Below are 16,729 nucleotides of genomic sequence, written 5' to 3' on the forward strand. Positions count from 1 at the left end.
TGGCCGTCACGAGAGGATCATCCCTGAGCCGTCGAGGTGCATCTTGCTGTGGGTCACGAGTCCTGCGGTGGTCACTGGCTTTCTTTTTTTTTTTAACTTTATTAATTTTTGTCTGTGTCTCTTGCTCAGATTTGGCTCCAGCGCGAAGGTGGTCCACTTTCTGGGGTCCTCGAAGCCTTGGGATTACAAGTACAATCCCCAGACGGGCTCCGTTTTGCAGGAGGGCTCCGGGCGGGCCGACCAGCATCAGACGTCCTTCCTTAACCAGTGGTGGGGAATTTACCACCGTAGCATCTTGCCACTTTGTGAAAATATCCGGAACAAGCACCACCAGGCGCCCCCAGCTCACACGGTAAGGTCCTGAAACCCCGGAGTTGAAACCGGGGATTAGAAACAGACAGAAACCGGGGATCAGTTCTCTATGATCTACACTTGGGCATTTTCTTCAAAGGCAGACTCCCCCACGTTTTTGTTGTTGAATCTCTTCTCATTTTTTATTTTTTTTTAAAAGACAGATATAGGATGTGTGTGAGTCGCTCAGTCGTGTCCAGCTCTCTGCGACCCCGTGGACTGTAGCCTGGCAGGCTCCTCTGTCCATGGGATTTTCCAAGCAAGGATACTGGAGTGGGTTGCCATTTCCTTCTCCAAGATATAGGCTATTATAAGCAATTACCAAGTTACATTAAAACAAAAAATCTGTCAATGTTTCAGAGGCAGATTTTCTATGTAAATTTTTGTTTTTTATTTCCAAGAAAGGCACTTTCAAAGGGGTACTTGAAGGATGTTGTGTCTTTAACCTATCGGCCACTTTTGTGCTGATCAAATCCATTAAAAATTTGACAACTGTAAATGCGTTTTTGTTTCTAATACACAAATACTTATTTTCTTATTTTAACTATGAGCCTCTTTCTGAGAAGAAGAAGTTGGACTTCAAATTATAACATAGTTTTACGACCTCACAAATAGTTTTCAGTTAAATTAGGGTATTGGCTCTTGGACAGTTCTCCGTTCCAATAAAGTAAATTACATCCCCCCCAAAACACATCAAGTGGTAACCAATTTGCATAATATAATTGTATCAAATACCATGTTATATACCTAAAACTTACACAATATTATATGTTAATTATATCTCAAGACAGTTTGGGGGAAAAACAAAGAAAAATACAAAAACCTTTCCCTTTAGAAGAGAACAAAAAAAATCTGTCAAGGACTACAGTCATGGAAGAAATAAGATTTTTTAAAGTTCCATTTTTAAAAATATTTATTTATTTGGTCGCACCACGTCTTCGTTGGGGCATGTGGTTATCTAGTTCTCTGCCCGGGGATCAAACCGGAGTCCCCGCTCACGGGAAGCCCAGAGGCTTAATCACTGCACCCCCAGGGAAGTTCAGGAGTAGTTCACCATTTATAGACATGTTTATTTTAAAATGAGGGAATTAGAAGATATTAAATAATGCTGACGCACACCAGAAAGGAATTAGAGGACGAAAGATGCATTATTTCACCGCAAGAAATAAAGGCCATAGTTGGAGGTTAAGGACCCGCCAAAGCTTTAGATCCTGTACCACTTTCATCTGTATGCATGCCCTGTATTTCATGTAGGAAGATGCTGAAAGAGGCGGGCAATTTTTTTTTTTTTGGTGCAAAATCGTGAATGTTTCATGAGCAGAACTGTGGCTGCGGTTTACCGAACTGACGCAGAAATAATCATTTAAATTAGCCGGCTTCATCAGGAAAAGAGCCACTCATTGATTAAGTGGCTGGAAGTGACTGATTATAGATGTCATTGGAATGGGCATTTTCCAATTGCTGTCCTTGATTGAAGAGGCCGTTGAAGGCGGTGTCTGAAGAGGGCTTTTCAAGTTCTGGAATGGGCACCCATTTGATTTTTGTTTTAAACTATAATGCTGCACGCTCTCCATGCTGGAGTTTCTGCAGTGAATTTCAACAGGCAGACAAAAGACCTTCTAAGGTAAGGTCCCAGGAAATTATATTTCTCGGTTTGTTTTTAACGGGAACATTTACTGGTACAGTGGAGTCCAGTGTCTGCAAATACATGCATTGGGACCTTGAAAAGAATTCACTTTTTAGTGTTTTTACTGCAGTTTTTTTTGGTGGAGCTGGGTGCTACTTTGCAGTCAGAACCAAAACTTTCTTGCAACATCTCAGGTAGTCCAGTGGTTAAGAAGGTCCATTCACCTTCCAACGCAGAGGGCAAGGGTTCGATCCCTGGTCGGGGAACTAAGACTCCCCATGCTGTGCATTGTGGCCGAAAGATTGAGCAGAAGAAAAAAAAAACTTTCTCTGACCATTGGAGACAATCAAATAGGAGTTTATTCAGACCTTGTTGCCGATAGCAAAGTGCTGTTCCTTTCTGCCAAGCAGTCTGCTTAGACTGTCTTTTTTTTTTTTTAATGGAGTTGCTCAGTTGTGTCAGACTCTTTGCGACCCCATGGACTGTAGCCCACCAGGCTCCTCTGTGTGTGGGATTCTCCAGGCAAGAATACTGGAATGGGTTGCTATTCCCTTCTCCAAGGGATCTTCCCAACCCAGGGTTGGAACCCACGTCTCCTGCATTGCAGGCAGGTTCTTTACTGCTGGGTACTGGGTTGTGTATGAAGAAAGATAAAGCAGATTCAGGTGGTTCTAAGAAATGAAACGTTGAGAGCCATGTGGGGAGCCTGTGCTGTGGGGTCCTTCTTAGCTAGAGCAATAATGTGAATGTGGATGTTAGTGAGATTTGCAGAAAGGTCAGGAGTCCCTTGGACTGCAAGGAGATCCAACCAGTCCATCCTAAAGGAGATCAGTCCTGAATATTCATTGGAAAGACTGATGCTGAAGCTGAAGCTCTAATCCTTTGGCCACTTGATGGGAAGAACTGCCTCATTGGAAAAGGCCCTGATGCTGGGAAAGACTGAAGGCGGGAGGAGAAGGGGACGACAGAGGATGAGATGGTTGGATGGCATCACCGACTCGATGGACATGAGTTTGAGCAAGCTCTGGGAGATGGTGAAGGACAGGGAGGCCTGGTGTGTTGCGGTCCATGGGGTCGCAGAGAGTGGGACACGACTGAGCGACTGAACAACACGGGAAACTTTGCTGAGTGTGAACATTTCTACGCAGGCTCACCTCGGAGGCGTTGGGGTGCCGTGTTCCAGTGCAGCGGCCACGGCGGAGGGGTCGTGTGCGAATCCAGCAGAGGGGCCCAGGCAGGCTTGCCCTGCGGACGCCTCGGAGAGGACCGTGGGGGTGGAGGAAGACATCCCTACCCTGGCAGCGTGCCCTTCCGAAGAGGTCAGTCCGTTTGCTCTGCACAGGGGTGATGGAGGCGCAGTCTCACTGGTTACCATGGAGACGGCGGATGCTCCCTGGACCCCCGGGGACGGGGGGCGTGGGGAGGAGGAGGGGAGGAACCCGTCTTCAGCTTGCTCTGACACCAGTGTGAAAGTGTCAGTCACCCAGTCACGTCCGAGGAGTGCATCTAGCTTGTCTATGCAGGTGGTACTGGAAGCCTGTCGTGATTAATCTCTGGCCTCAGGCCCAAAGCGTGAGATCAGAGTCTGGCTCCTCCAGCCTGAGCTGTGTGAGCTCAGACAAGTTGTGCCAACCTCTCTGGGCACCTGTCAGCTCATCTGAGAGACGAGTGATAATAATAATACCACTGTCTCACAAAAGGGTGGTGAGGGTGGTGTTGTCCAGCCGCTCCGTCGTGTCCGACTCTCTGCAACCCCATGGGCTGTAGCCTGCCGGGCTCCTCTGTCCGTGGGATTGTCCAGGCAAGAAGACTGCAGTGGGTTGCCTTGTCTTCCTGCAGGGGATCGTCCCGAGCCAGGGATCGAACCCGCCTCTCTTAAGTCTCCTGCACTGGCAGACGGGTTCTTTACGACAGCCGCCTGGGAAGCCCTGTAAGAATGCTGTCATGGTTTCAGCGGCAGAGGGTAGGGACTCAGGCATTCACATCATGCATCCATTCTCCCCCAAACTCCCCTCCCATCCAGGCTGCCACATAAAAGCCATTTTCAAGCTCCTCTGTCTCTTGCGAGACTTAGCATGACTTCACTGATGGGGGTGGGATTTGGGGGCCCCGTGGAAAGGACGTTGTCCTTTCCCGTATCTCGCGAATAGCTTTCTGGGAGCTGTTTCTCGCTTATGGTAAGACAATGGACGTTTCGATTATAGCCGGCGTTTCTATGGGACGTTTCTCTTCTATAACTTTAACATGGGATCAGTGATGGGCAGGCAACTTTCGTGCATTAGCAATTTTTGAGTTGTGAATTCATAGCCACCCAAACAAATTAAAAAAAAAAAGAAAAAACGACACCAGTTTGCACCATGGAGGTGGCTGGGAAGCGAGCTTATTTCTTATTTTTTTTTCATTTCTTCTGCTGTACCCTGAGGTTTTCCCAGCACCTGCCTCTGGGCCCAGGAAATGCCTTATGTGGGTTAAGCAGAAGGTGTCCGCCTTGCAGGAATGTGAACACTCTGTGGATTAAGCCCTTAGGTTCCTGTAGAACCGCCTCCCTGCTCTGCCAGCAGGAGCCACACCCGCAATGGGAATTTAAAAAAAGAAAAACTGAAGTGTACTCGATTTACCACACTGTGGTAAGTCTCACGTGTCCAGCAGAGTGCTTCAGTTTTTTTTTTTTTTTTTCAGATTGTTTTCCATGACAGGTTACATTACAACATACTGAATATAATGCCCTCTGCCATACAGGAGATCCTTTTCGTCCAGATTTTTGAGAAGAGTTGGCATTTGTTAAATGTTTGACAGTCAGACTCTATGGGGAATCTCTCAGAAATAAATAAATGAAAGGAAATAATTATATAAATGATTATATAATTTAAATAATAAATATAAGTTTTAATATAAATGTATTATATTAATATATGTAAATATACTGCTGCTGCTGCTAAGTCGCTTCAGTCGTGTCCGACTCTGTGCGACCCCATAGACGGCAGCCCACCAGGCTTCCCGTCCCTGGGATTCTCCAGGCAAGAACACTGGAGTGGGTTGCCATTTCCTTCTCCAGTGCATCAAAGTGAAAAGCGAAAGTGAAGTCGCTCAGTCGTGTCCGACTCCCAGCGACCCCATGGACTGCCGCCTACCAGGCTCCCCTGTCCATGGGATTTTCCAGGCAAGAGTACTGGAGTGGGGTGCCATTGCCTTCTCCTAATGTAAATATAGATAAATATAAATAATCTATTTACATTATAATTCAATATAATATTAATCGATATATTAATATGATTAACAAATTAATCTATACAAACATAATTTATATAAATAATATAGTATAATTGATCAATGTAATTAAGCAATGTATTAATTATAAAACAATAATATAGTCATCGATGTATTATAAATAAACAAATAAAATAGAAATCATTTTATTCAAATGAATATAAATTAATATGAATATATGTTATATTAATATATTAATGTAAATAAATAAAATTAATATTAATTAAAAAAAAGTTTCCAACTGCAATGGTTAGTTTTATGAATCAAGTCAAGCAGAGTAACAGATGCACAGATAACTGGTGAAACATTATTTCGGGGTGTGTTTCTGGAAGAGATTAGCATTTAAGGAAGTGTCTATCAGGACTTCCCTGATGGTCTAGTGGTTAGGACTCCCTGGTTTCAGTGCAGAGGACCCTGGGTTCAATCCCTGGGTGGGGAGATCCCGCATGTTGTGAGGCATGGCCGGAAAAAAAAACAAAACACAAGAAAGAAAGTCTGTATTGACCATTTTCCAATGGGCATGTGTGTCTAAAATTGAGAAAGTCATGGCCCTTCTATACGTGAACGTCACTCAGTCGAGTCCGAAAGTAAATAGAATAAAAAATGTTTAAAAAATAAACTTTGCGGGAAGAAGTGGGCAGAAGAGCTAACTAAACATTTAGGTCCCAAGAAGACATGAAAGTGAAATTTGCTCAGTCGTGTCCGACACTTTGAGACCCCATGGACTTCACAGTCCATGCAATTCTCCAGGCCAGAATACTGGAGTGCGTGGCCTTTCCCTTCTCCAGGGTGTCTTCCCGACCCAGGGATGGAACCCAGGTCTACCACATTGCAGGCAGATTCTTTACCAGCTGAGCCACCAGGGAAGCCCAAGAATACTGGAGTGTGTAGCTGTTCCCTTCTCCAGCAGATCTTCCCAACCCAGGGATTGAACCCGGGCTCCTGCATTGCAGGCAGATTCTTTACCAGCTGAGCTATAAGGAAGGGGTCCTTTTTATCGTGTCTGTGCGTATATTTCATTATTTTACACTCCAAGGTCATCTTTCTGGAGAAGGGAATAGCAACCCGCTCCGGTATTCTTGCCTGGAGAATCCCATGGACAGAGGAGCCTGGTGGGCTGCCGTCCATGGGGTCACAAACAGTCAGACACAACTTAGCGACCGAACAACACAGCAGACATCTTTGCAATTAATTTTTCTGTGTTGCTGCCACCTAGTGACCATCTAGTGAATGACCCACACTGGATTCTTTGGGGAATTTGGAACCCAAATTGGCAACCCCTCACTGCCCTCCCCCCAAAAAAGAGAGAGAGATTATTTTCATAAATCCTGTAAATATGCAAGAGACAGGTCTGGAATGCTTATTTCAAACAGCAGCCTTTGTATGTCTGACTCTCTGCGACCCCGTGGACTGTAGCCCGCCAGGCTCCTCTGTCCATGGGATTCTGCAGGCAAGAACACTAGATTGGGCTGCCATTACCTTCTCCAGGAGATCTTCCCGACGCAGGGATTGAAGCCACATGCCCTGCATTGCAGGGGGATTCTTTACAGTCTGAGCCACCAGGGAAGCCCAAGAATACCGGAGTGGGGGACCTTCCTCACCCAGGGACGGAAACCAGGTCTCCTGCAGCTGCTGCATTCCTGGCAGATTCTTTACTGTTGAGCCCCCACGAAAGTCCCAGCCCCAGTACACGCAGGTCAGCTTCTGGTCTGCGTCACGGCCAGCCGAGGGGGAGAGAGGCGTGCTCTGCCCCACACAGTCATCTAATAACCCAGGATTCCTGCCATTCCTCTGCTCCATGCCCTTCCAAGGCGGCTCCTTGAGAAACAGTTTTCGCTTCCATGCTGAAGCCACCTGGTGATGCTCGTGACGTGTTAAGTTGTCTCCTGCCCGCTGGGATGGTCTTCACCATATGCCATCCCGGGTAGAGTCGAGAAGAGCTGCTTGCATGGTTTTCTCTGGGGTTTTGTCTTCCTGTGGCATTCCAGCTAAAATCAGAAGAGGTCCTTACGGGACGGGACCTTCACCCGACCTGTGGGGACACAGGGGAGAAAAACTGTCTGCCACCTGACCACCCAGTCTGAGTCGGTGATGCCACCCAGCCATCTCATCCTCTGTCGTCCCCTTCTCCTCCCGCCTTCAATCTTTCCCAGCATCAGGGCCTTTTCCAATGAGTCAGCTCTTCTTATTAGGTGGCCAAAGGATTGGAGTTTCAGCTTCAGCCTCAGTCCTTCCAATGAATATTCAGGACTGATTTTCTTTAGGATGGACCGGTTTGAACCTCCTTGACCGGCTTCTAGTCCAGCTGTATTTGCACCCGTGGAGGCAGATGAATGCAGATGAGGCATTTTTAGTTATCTGCATGAAGTATTGTCCTAACTTTGCTTTTACTTTTTTTTTTAGACGGTAGGTTGGCGGGAAATAGAGACTCGAGCTGAAGTGCGACATGACGTGTTGTCAACGCCCTCCCCCCAGTTTGCAGACCTCTTAGAGATCCAAACCAGTTCGGTATAACTCGCTTCCTTTTTTTTTTTTTTTTGAAATGGCTGCACCATGCAACACAGGGGATCTGAGTTCCCTCAGCAGGGATCGAACCCAGAGCGCCTGCAGTGGCGGACTTCTTTTTTTTCTTTTAAAAAAAATTTTTTTATTATTATTATTTTTTTTTATTTTACAAAAATGGCGCCTGTTTCTCTGCTTGCCTATGTCGGTCGGCCACCAAAGGAGACGCCCCACGTGTTTCTCCTCTATCCCGCGACATTTCTGAATGGTTTCCCCCCTGGTGGTGTTCATGAATCGCTTTACTTTCCAGGTGGATAAGACACCTGGGTTTTTGCCCGCCTAAATCCCTGAGGTTCTCTTCTATCTTGCTTTAGGAAGAAATGGAAAAGTGTTAGACGTTCAGTCATGCCCCCGACTCTTTGAGACCCCATGGACTGTAGCCCACCAGGCTCCTCTGTCCATGGGATTCTCCAGGCAAGAATACTGGAGTGGGCTGCCATGCCTTCCTCCACGGGATCTTCCCGACCCAGGGATGAAACCCGAGTCTTTATGTCTCCTGCGTTGGCAGGCAGATTCTTTACCACTGAGCCACCAGGGAAGCCCATACATATACGTGGACCTATTTCAGATTCTTTGGCCAGGTAGGTCATTACAAAGTATTGAGCAGAGTTCCCTGTGCTGTCCAGCAGGTCCTTGCTGGTTCTCCATGTTAAATACAGCAGTGTGTCCATGTCCATCCCAGACTCCCTGACTATCCCTTCCCCATCCTTCCCCCTGGGAACCATAAGGCTATTACAGAGTATTGAGCAGAGTTCCCTGTGCTGGACAGCAGGTCCTTCTTAGTTATCTATTTTATATATGGCATCAATAGTGTTTATATGTCAATCCCAATCTCCTCATTTAAAAAATTAACCCTTACATCACATAACAAATATCAGTCTCTCGCCTTGTTCAAAAAGTAACAGGGAGAAGTTCAGAGTAGTAAATCACACCAAATGACTTAAAAAAATTGTTTTTGTTGTTTGTTTATTGACTGTGCCGTGCAGCTTGTGAGATTTGAGTTTCCCCATCAGAAATTGAGCCAGGGTCCTCGGCAGTGAAATTGAGGCGTTCCAACCAGTGAACTGGGGCTCGGTGGATAAAGAATCCGCCTGCAATGCAGGAGACACAGGTTCGATCCTTGGGTCGGGAAGATCCCCTGGAGCAGGGAATGGCAACCCACTCCAGTATTCTCACCTGGAGAATTCCATGGACAGAGGAGCCTGGGAGGCTACAGTCCATGGGGTCGCAAAGAGGCGGACACGACTGAGTGACTGACTGCTATACCACCCAGTGGACCACTGGGGCAGGATGGTTGCCCTAAAGTGCTTACTTTTTTTTTTTGCACAAAGCATTTGTTTGATCCTAAGGAGAAAGAGTTCTCTGTCGTTCTGGTTCAGGCTGTGGTTCTGCGAAGCCCCCTGCAGACTAACGATGCAATGATTCTGTTTCCAGCGGCGGGCGGAGAAGGCGGGAGGTGCCCCACCCGAGGACGTCTTGGAACCGAGCCGGGAGCCCCCTGCGGATGTCAGCAGGGACCCCAGTCCCCAGGACGCTCTGGAGGTGGTGTCCCCTGTCCCAACCGTTCACCTCGTGCAGCTCCCGTGATGGGCGCTGTGGGCTCGTGCAGCGGCCAGCTGTGTACACGCATGGGCCTTACCGCGGTTTCAGCCTTGCTTGTTGAGATGAGAACCTTCATCTCCCGCTGTCTCGGATTCACCTGGCTTCTCTCTGGCCTTTGCCCTTGGCGGGCGGTACACGCGCTTTCCTGTCCTCAGCTCTGATCATCCCGCCCGTTTACTCTTGCAACGCTGTTCTGCAGAGTTTAACTGACCTGAAGGGGCTGGGCTGTGTTTTCTGCACCCTGAGCTTGGGAGGTGATGCAGAGACGTAAAACCTGGGAAATTTGAGGGGTGGGGGGGATGTTTTGATCTAATCAAGCATGCATTGATTTCTTCTTGCAGAAGTCAATGAAAGATGCTTTGTTCCTAAGTCTACCTCTTACAGATGCTCTGGTCTTACACTTCAGTCTCTCTGATGATGCATTTAAGGAAGCTGATGGCTCATGTCTCTAACTATGATGTAATAAGGCTTCTGTTGTTGTTGCTGCTGTCCAGGCGCTAAGTCACGTGCACGGAGTGCAGCACGCCAGGCGTTCCCTTGGAGTGAGGACTGACAATAGTGAACAGGGGTGTCCTTCACCGTTTCCCAGAGCGTGCTCAAACTCATGTCCATTGACTCAGTGATGCCATCCAACCATCCCGTCCTCTGTTGCCCCCTTCTCCTCCTGCCCTCAATCTTTCCCAGCATCAGGGTGTTTTCTAATGAGTCGGCTCTTCGCATCAGATGGCCAAAGTATTGGAGCTTCAGCTTCAGCATCAGTCATTCCAGTGAATATTCAGGGCTGATAATAGTTGGAGGAAATCTAGCTCAAGAGCTGACTGACGGCTGAGCGGAGGATAAAATTGGTATTGATGTTTTTTGTTGTGCCTTTGTCTATGGAGGCCGCTGTAACAAAAAAAGACCACAGTCTGGGTGGCTTCCGAATAACACGAAATATTACTTCTCGCAGCTCTGGAGATTGGGTGTCCAAGTTTCAGGCACCAGCAGGTTTGGGGTCTGGTGAGAACCCCTCTTCCTGGCTCACAAGCGTCTCCCCGTGGGCTTGTCTCTCCCCAGGTGGACCTGACCATTTCTGTCTCCCAGATCTCCATCGAAGAGAAGCTCAAGGTCCTGAGTCCCGAGGAGGAGCGGAGGAAGTGGGAGGAGGGACGGATGGATTACCTGGGGAAGGACGCCTTCGCCCGCATTCAGGAAAAGCTGGACCGCTTCCTGCAGTGACCGCGCTGTTCTGACGAGTGGTCCTGTTCCATCAACGTCCCAAAGCCTTTTCCGAGGAGCTCTTCACCCACGTGCCTCTGTTTACAGTCAACCCACCTGAGTGCCTTCTGCCCACCCTGTGGTCCATCCAAAATCCAGCTTGAAGCCCCGTGTGACCCCAGCTCCCCACACCTCTCAGGCTTCCCTGGGGACGTCCCGTCTCCTTTATGTCTTGTTAGCAAATCACTGAGGATGGTGATTGCAGCCATGAAATTAAAAAACACTTGCTCCTTGGAAGAACAGCTATGACCAACCTAGACAGCATATTAAAAAGCAGAGACATCACTTTGCCCACAAAGGTCCGTCTAAGTCAAAGCTATGGTTTTTCCAGTAGTCACGTATGGATGTGAGAGTTAGACCATAAAGAAAGCTGAGCGCCAAATTGATGCTTTTCAACTGTGGTGTTGGAGAAGACTCTTGAGAGTCCCTTGGACTGCAAGGAGATCCAACCGGCCCATACTAAAGGAAATCAGTCCTTTTCATTGGAAAGACTGATGCTGAAGCTGAAGTTCTAATACTTTGGCCACTTAATGGGAAGAGCTGACTCATTGGAAAAGACCCTGATGCTGGGAAAGATTGAAGGCAGGAGAAGGGGATGACAGAGGATGAGATGGTTGGATGGCATCACTGACTCCATGGACATGAATTTGGGTAAACTCCGGGAGTTGGTGATGGACAGGGAGGCCTGGCGTGCTGCAGTCCACGGGGTCGCAAAGAGTCAGACACCACTGAGCTACTGAACAACAGCAGCAGCAAAAGGGAACATGAGTATAGCCTTCTGGTCAACCCTGGGTCTCTGGACTTGCTTGAAGGAGCTCAGGATTTTCTCCTGGACTGATGAAACCACGTCCGTCCTCTGTAGGATTAGCTTGAAGCACTGCAGAGCTTCAAATGCATAGCACTCAGAAAGGTATTGAGCTCCCTGAGAACCTTCCAGAATGATTAAGTCCTTTTCTTGAAGACAGGGTCAACGTTCGGAAGTCTTGAGTGTGATTGTGGTGTGAATTTTGCCAAGAGTGGCCGACAGACACCACGGCTGTGCTTTCTCTTCTGCACAAATACCCAGGGGGACTTCAAAGTGTCTTGACATAGTCCCCGTGGCGACACGTCAGAAATATTTGGAAGGAGATTCTAGCTGGCTTGGGAGAGATGACCTGTTCCAAACTGGTTTACCTCCTGGTGTAGAAGATGTCCCACGTGGTGCTAGTGGTAAAGAACCCGCCTGCTAACGCAGGAGATATGGGTTCGATCCCTGGGTTGGGAAGATCCCCTGGAGAAGGAAATGGCAACCCACTCCAGTTTTTTTTTTTTTTTTTTTAACTTTTTATTTTGTATTGGGATGTAGCCGATCAACAATGTTATGATGGTTTCAGATGGACCGTGAAGGGACTCAGCCTGACACACAGGTGTATCCATTCTCCCCCAAACTCCCCTCCCATCCAGGCTGCCACGTGGCACTGAGCACACAGGAATAAGCACCCAGGGTTTACGCCCAAGGGTCATTTGCTCATGGCGACTGGATCTGGGGAGGCTGTTTCTCTGGAGGCGATTCCGCGCGGGGTCGAGGACACGGGACTGCCCTTGGCTGGGCCTCGCTACCTCACCTCAGAGCTGCACTCGCGGCCCTTGGTGAGCCGATGCAACTCAGCTACGTGGGGACAATCCTCCGCTTTGTGACACAGGACGCTGTAAGTCCACGGGAAAGCCCTACTTCAGAAGCATCCTAGCTTGGAATGCATGCAGCATGTCAGACCCTCTCAGGGGCTCAGTGTTTGTGGCCACCGCAAGGATAATTAAAGCAGGTGTCAGCTGCTGTCCTAAGAGGAGGAGATGCTGGCCACCACAAAGATAATTAAAGCCGGACATGGGTTGCTGTACTAAAGACAAGATGTGGGTTTTAAATGTTTGAGTGGTTTACTGATCGCTTCCCCAGGTGGCTGAGTGGTAAACAATCTGCAGGAGGTCTCAGGTCTGATCCCTGGCTCGGGCAGATCCTTGGGAGGAGGAACTGGCAACCCACTCCAGTGTTCTTGCCTGGAGAATCCTGTGGACAGAGGAGCCTGGGGGGCTACAGTCCACGAGGTGGCAGAGTCAGACATCACTGAGTGGCTGAGTACGTACTATTGCAAATTGCGACATGGGTTTGGAAGAAGGTTGAGGTGGCTTTCTTTAAATCCACGTGGGATCCGCGTGGACTTCTGGGGTTTGTTGTAGCGTCTGCTGTGAGAGGCGCCCGCTATGGAGGGGCTTTTATTTCTTCTCTGTGGATGAATGATCTGGCGTCTTGGTTGGTTTCCTACATATGATGCTTCAGGGGCTACTAGCAAAGAGCCATGGGGACGAACTCCTTGAGTGGGCTGTGTGGGGGGCGGGTGATGGTTGCCAACCATCACAGTAATCCCTTAGGCTTGTTTTGGGGAAACATGATGTTGGACTATAAGATACAAAAGGCCAATTCTATGTCCATGGGAGAACTCCACATGGTGAACATCGGAGTCCAGCTTCTCCGAAGAGGACCCTCCGTACGAATGGTCCGACGGCTCACTGGCTTCAAGTCTAGACTCAACTCAGATCTCTCTCCCGCATTATGAAGTCTGTCCGTCTGGATGAAGGCTAGCGCATGGCAATTAAAATCCTAGGACGGCAACGTGGTCTCCTTCTTGGGTTTTTGGATGTGTTCTGAGTCTTCAGAACGCCATTTATAGGAATGTGACTGGCTTCGTTTGTCTTACTATCAATTAAAATAACCAAATGGGTTTTTCAGAATTGATAGTAACCTAAATGGGAAGGAAATCCAAAAGAACAGGATACATGTATTCATTGCTCAGTCATGAAGTCGTGTCTAAGTCTCTGTGACCCCATGGATTGCAGCACGCCAGGCTTCCCTGTCCTTCACCATCTCCCAGAGTTTGCTTCAACTCATGTCCGTTGAGTCGGTGATGCCATCCAACCATCTCATCCTCTGTCTCCCTCTTCTCCTGATCTCAATCTTTCCTAGTATCAAGGTCTTTTCCAGTGAGTCGGCTCTTCCCATCAGGTGGCTGAAGTATTAGAGCTTCAGCTTCAGCATCCGTCCTTCCAATGAATATTCAGGGTTGATTTCCTTTAGGATGGACTGGTTCTATCTCCCTGGAGTCTAAGGGACTCGTGTAGCTGATTGACTTTGCTGTACGGTAGAAACTAACAGAACGTTGTAAAGCAACTGAACACCAAAAATAAAAACTTTTTTTAACTTAAAAAAAGAAAACCTAGTGGTGGGCTGACCCAAGAATACATTTTGCTAATGGTAGAGACAAAGGTGGGACTTGGTTGTCATGTAGACACGGCCTGTGGGTGAGGATGGACATTCAGAACATAGAACAAGGTGAATTAACATACAGGATGCTGATCAAAGCTAATGAGAGAGATTTAAAAATTTCTCATCACCAAAAAGAGAGGGTAGCTGATATGATGGCGGTGTCAGCTAACGTTTGGTGATGACCCTTTGGTGACATGCCAGCCAAGGGACTCTCCAGGCAAGAATACTGGAGTGGGTTGCCACGCCCTCCTCCAGCGGATCTTTCTGACTCAGGGATCGAACCCACGTCTCCTGAATTGGCAGGTGGATTCCTTACCAGTAGCTCCACCCGTTTATACGTATTTGAGATCTTTGTGTTGCAACCGTAAATTTACACCGTGGAGTATGTCAGTTATACCTCTATGAATCTGGGAAAAGGAACTTCCCTGGTCGTCCACTGATTAAGATTCCTCTCTTCCACTGCAGGGAGGCGTGGGTTCAATCCCTGGATGGGGAACTAAGATCCCCCATGTTGCAGGGCACAGCAAAAAAAATACAGCTAAGGGAAGAAAGAAAAAAAGTCACATTTTTTCCTCCAGTGGGTCCCTCACCACAGTTGAACTCCAGTCTGCCACATGCATGTACAGATTTCTGGGTGGGGCTAGTTAACAACTCTGACAGCCTGTTGCTGCTTGTCATACCAAACAGTATTTCTGGAAGGCCACTCCTTGGTATCAACAAAGGCTCACAAATATTTCTCTGGCTAAGTAGTTTGTAGCAAATGTTGAAAGACGTGCCCTTTTAGAGCAATTTCTCAAGGACATTTTTACCCTCCCCCATGACCTTTTCCTTTTAAGTTCTTGGAATGAGTCATAATTCATCCAAGAACTATTTTTTGATTATTTACTGTTCAAGGAACCAGGAGTCTCTGCAAGACGTTTGTAAAAATATAACCATGGCAGCTTGAGACAAGAAAAGAAAATGGTAGGAAAACAAGTTTTGAAAAAACCCTGGTACTGGTTTGTTTTCAAAGCCTTGTATAAGGTGTGCTTACGTAAGACAGAAAAGAGACGGGGACACAGCGGAGAGGCCACGTGGAGACGGAGGCAGAGACGGGAGGGAGGCGGCCACCAGCCCAGGGACTGATGCCTGGAGCCCCCAGAAGCTGGAAGAGGTGGGAAGGACCCTCCCCTGGAGACTCTGCAGGGAGCTCAGCCGTGGGACCCTTGACCTCAGACGTCTAGTCTCCAGGGCTGGGGAAGGATGGATGTCTGTTGTTTTAAGTCCCCTGGTTTGTGGTCATTTGTTGTAATCATTCCAGAACTAATACACACACTCTCTGTAAGCTTGTCTAGATCTTGGCTTTTCATCAACACCATGTCCTCCTCCAGGAGACCTTTTATAGACTTTCCAGGCTTCAGTAGTGGTCAAAGACCAGTATAGAAAACTCCCAGTATTGCAGACCAAGTGCATGATGTCCCGATCATTTAATCTTTCAATACCCTGAGCGTGGGCATCTATTATTGATCTTATCAAGGCAGCAGTGGGCTTCCCCAGGGGGCCAGCGGTCAAAAATCTGCCTTCAACGCAGGAGCCACAGGAGACATGGGTTCGATCCCCGGGTCAGGAAGATCCCTTGCGGGAGGGCATGGCAACCCACTCCAGTACTCTTGCCTGAACAATCCCCATGGACAGAGGAGCCTGGAGGGTTCATGGGGTCACACAGAGTCAGACACGAGTGAAGTGACTTGAGCACACACCCAAGGCAAGCGAGATCTTAATTCCCTGCCCAGGGATGGGCATCCTGGATGAGAACCAGGAATCCTAGCCAACACACCCGCAAGGGCTAGGAGGCTAGAATCTGTTTCTCCCTGGAACTTTGCCCCCAGTGAAAAATGCATTTATCTTGGAGGCAGAAACTGTAAATGCAGGTATAAAAATCTTGTTATTGGAAGTACAGCATGGCAAGTGACAGAGTACATAGAGAAATGCTTTGTTTAGTTACGACAGAAGCAAGACAGAGACGCTTAAGGGGAGACAGAGGGTGTGGGCGTCCCCCCTCCCAGAGAGGAGGAGCCCAGGACCGAGTTAAGGTATTTTTATAAGGCAGTTCTTCCGAGTCTTTGTCTTCCTTCAGGTCGATTACCTGGTTTATTTTCCCACACCTGACCTACCCCGGGACCCTCCCCTGCAGTGGGCACACGCAGCCCTCAGGCAAGATGGATCGGGAAGTGAAGGCTTCTGGGAGGAGCAAGACTCATTATGGTCTGGCCCCATAGCCTGACTTTGGACCCCAGCCCCCCAAAGGAGACGTCCTGAGCATGTGTAGTATTTCGCTTGTCCCCGAAGAGGGGCGAACGGACATCCCTTAACCCTTTAGTCACACGGGGTTTCGTCCCTCTGTGCCCTTGCCTTGACTCTTCCCTTGAGATGTTTACAAGGGACAAACACTGGCGAGTTGCCCAGTTTCTGAGGCCAACTGTACATCCCTCCACTGGAGCCCGGCCTATGTCCGTATCTCGGGAAATGCACACAGGACGCTGGTTTTAAGTTTCCAGCCTGAAGCCCACGTCTTCCCGCCCCACGAAATGCAAACAGGAGGCTAGTCGTAAATGTCTAACCTGGAGACCATCCACCTCTGACATCACTGTTCCCTATACGTGAAGGCAAGGGTTTGCCCAAGTGCAGAGGCGAGGCACAAAGGATGGTCTTTCCCACAAACAGCGCTGAGACCAGTGGACATCCACAGGCAGAAAGATACATGTTGATAAAGACCTCTTGGAACG

General features: G+C 48.2%; 1 protein-coding gene across 9 annotated transcripts in view; it reads left to right on the plus strand.

Moving 5' to 3' along the window:
• Positions 1–16,729, plus strand: part of GYG2 (glycogenin 2) — a 34,692-nt gene that overhangs the window by 12,030 nt on the left and 5,933 nt on the right. For 4 of the 9 annotated variants that reach the window (XM_044936710.2, XM_044936711.2, XM_025277059.3 and 1 more), the window contains exons 7-11: positions 130–352; positions 3,127–3,297; positions 7,649–7,753; positions 9,242–9,349; positions 10,466–10,968. In XM_044936710.2, the coding sequence (XP_044792645.2) occupies positions 130–352; positions 3,127–3,297; positions 7,649–7,753; positions 9,242–9,349; positions 10,466–10,627 (769 nt within the window). In that variant the 3' untranslated portion in view covers positions 10,628–10,968. Of the gene's footprint in view, positions 1–129; positions 353–3,126; positions 3,298–4,657; positions 4,893–7,648; positions 7,754–9,241; positions 9,350–10,465; positions 10,969–16,729 lie in introns of those variants that run through there. The other 5 variants (XM_044936716.2, XM_044936714.2, XM_044936712.2 and 2 more) reach the window with 4 other exon arrangements.

This window comes from Bubalus bubalis, chromosome X, assembly GCF_019923935.1.
Source record: "Bubalus bubalis isolate 160015118507 breed Murrah chromosome X, NDDB_SH_1, whole genome shotgun sequence".
In the NCBI taxonomy this organism is placed as follows: Eukaryota; Metazoa; Chordata; class Mammalia; order Artiodactyla; family Bovidae; genus Bubalus; species Bubalus bubalis.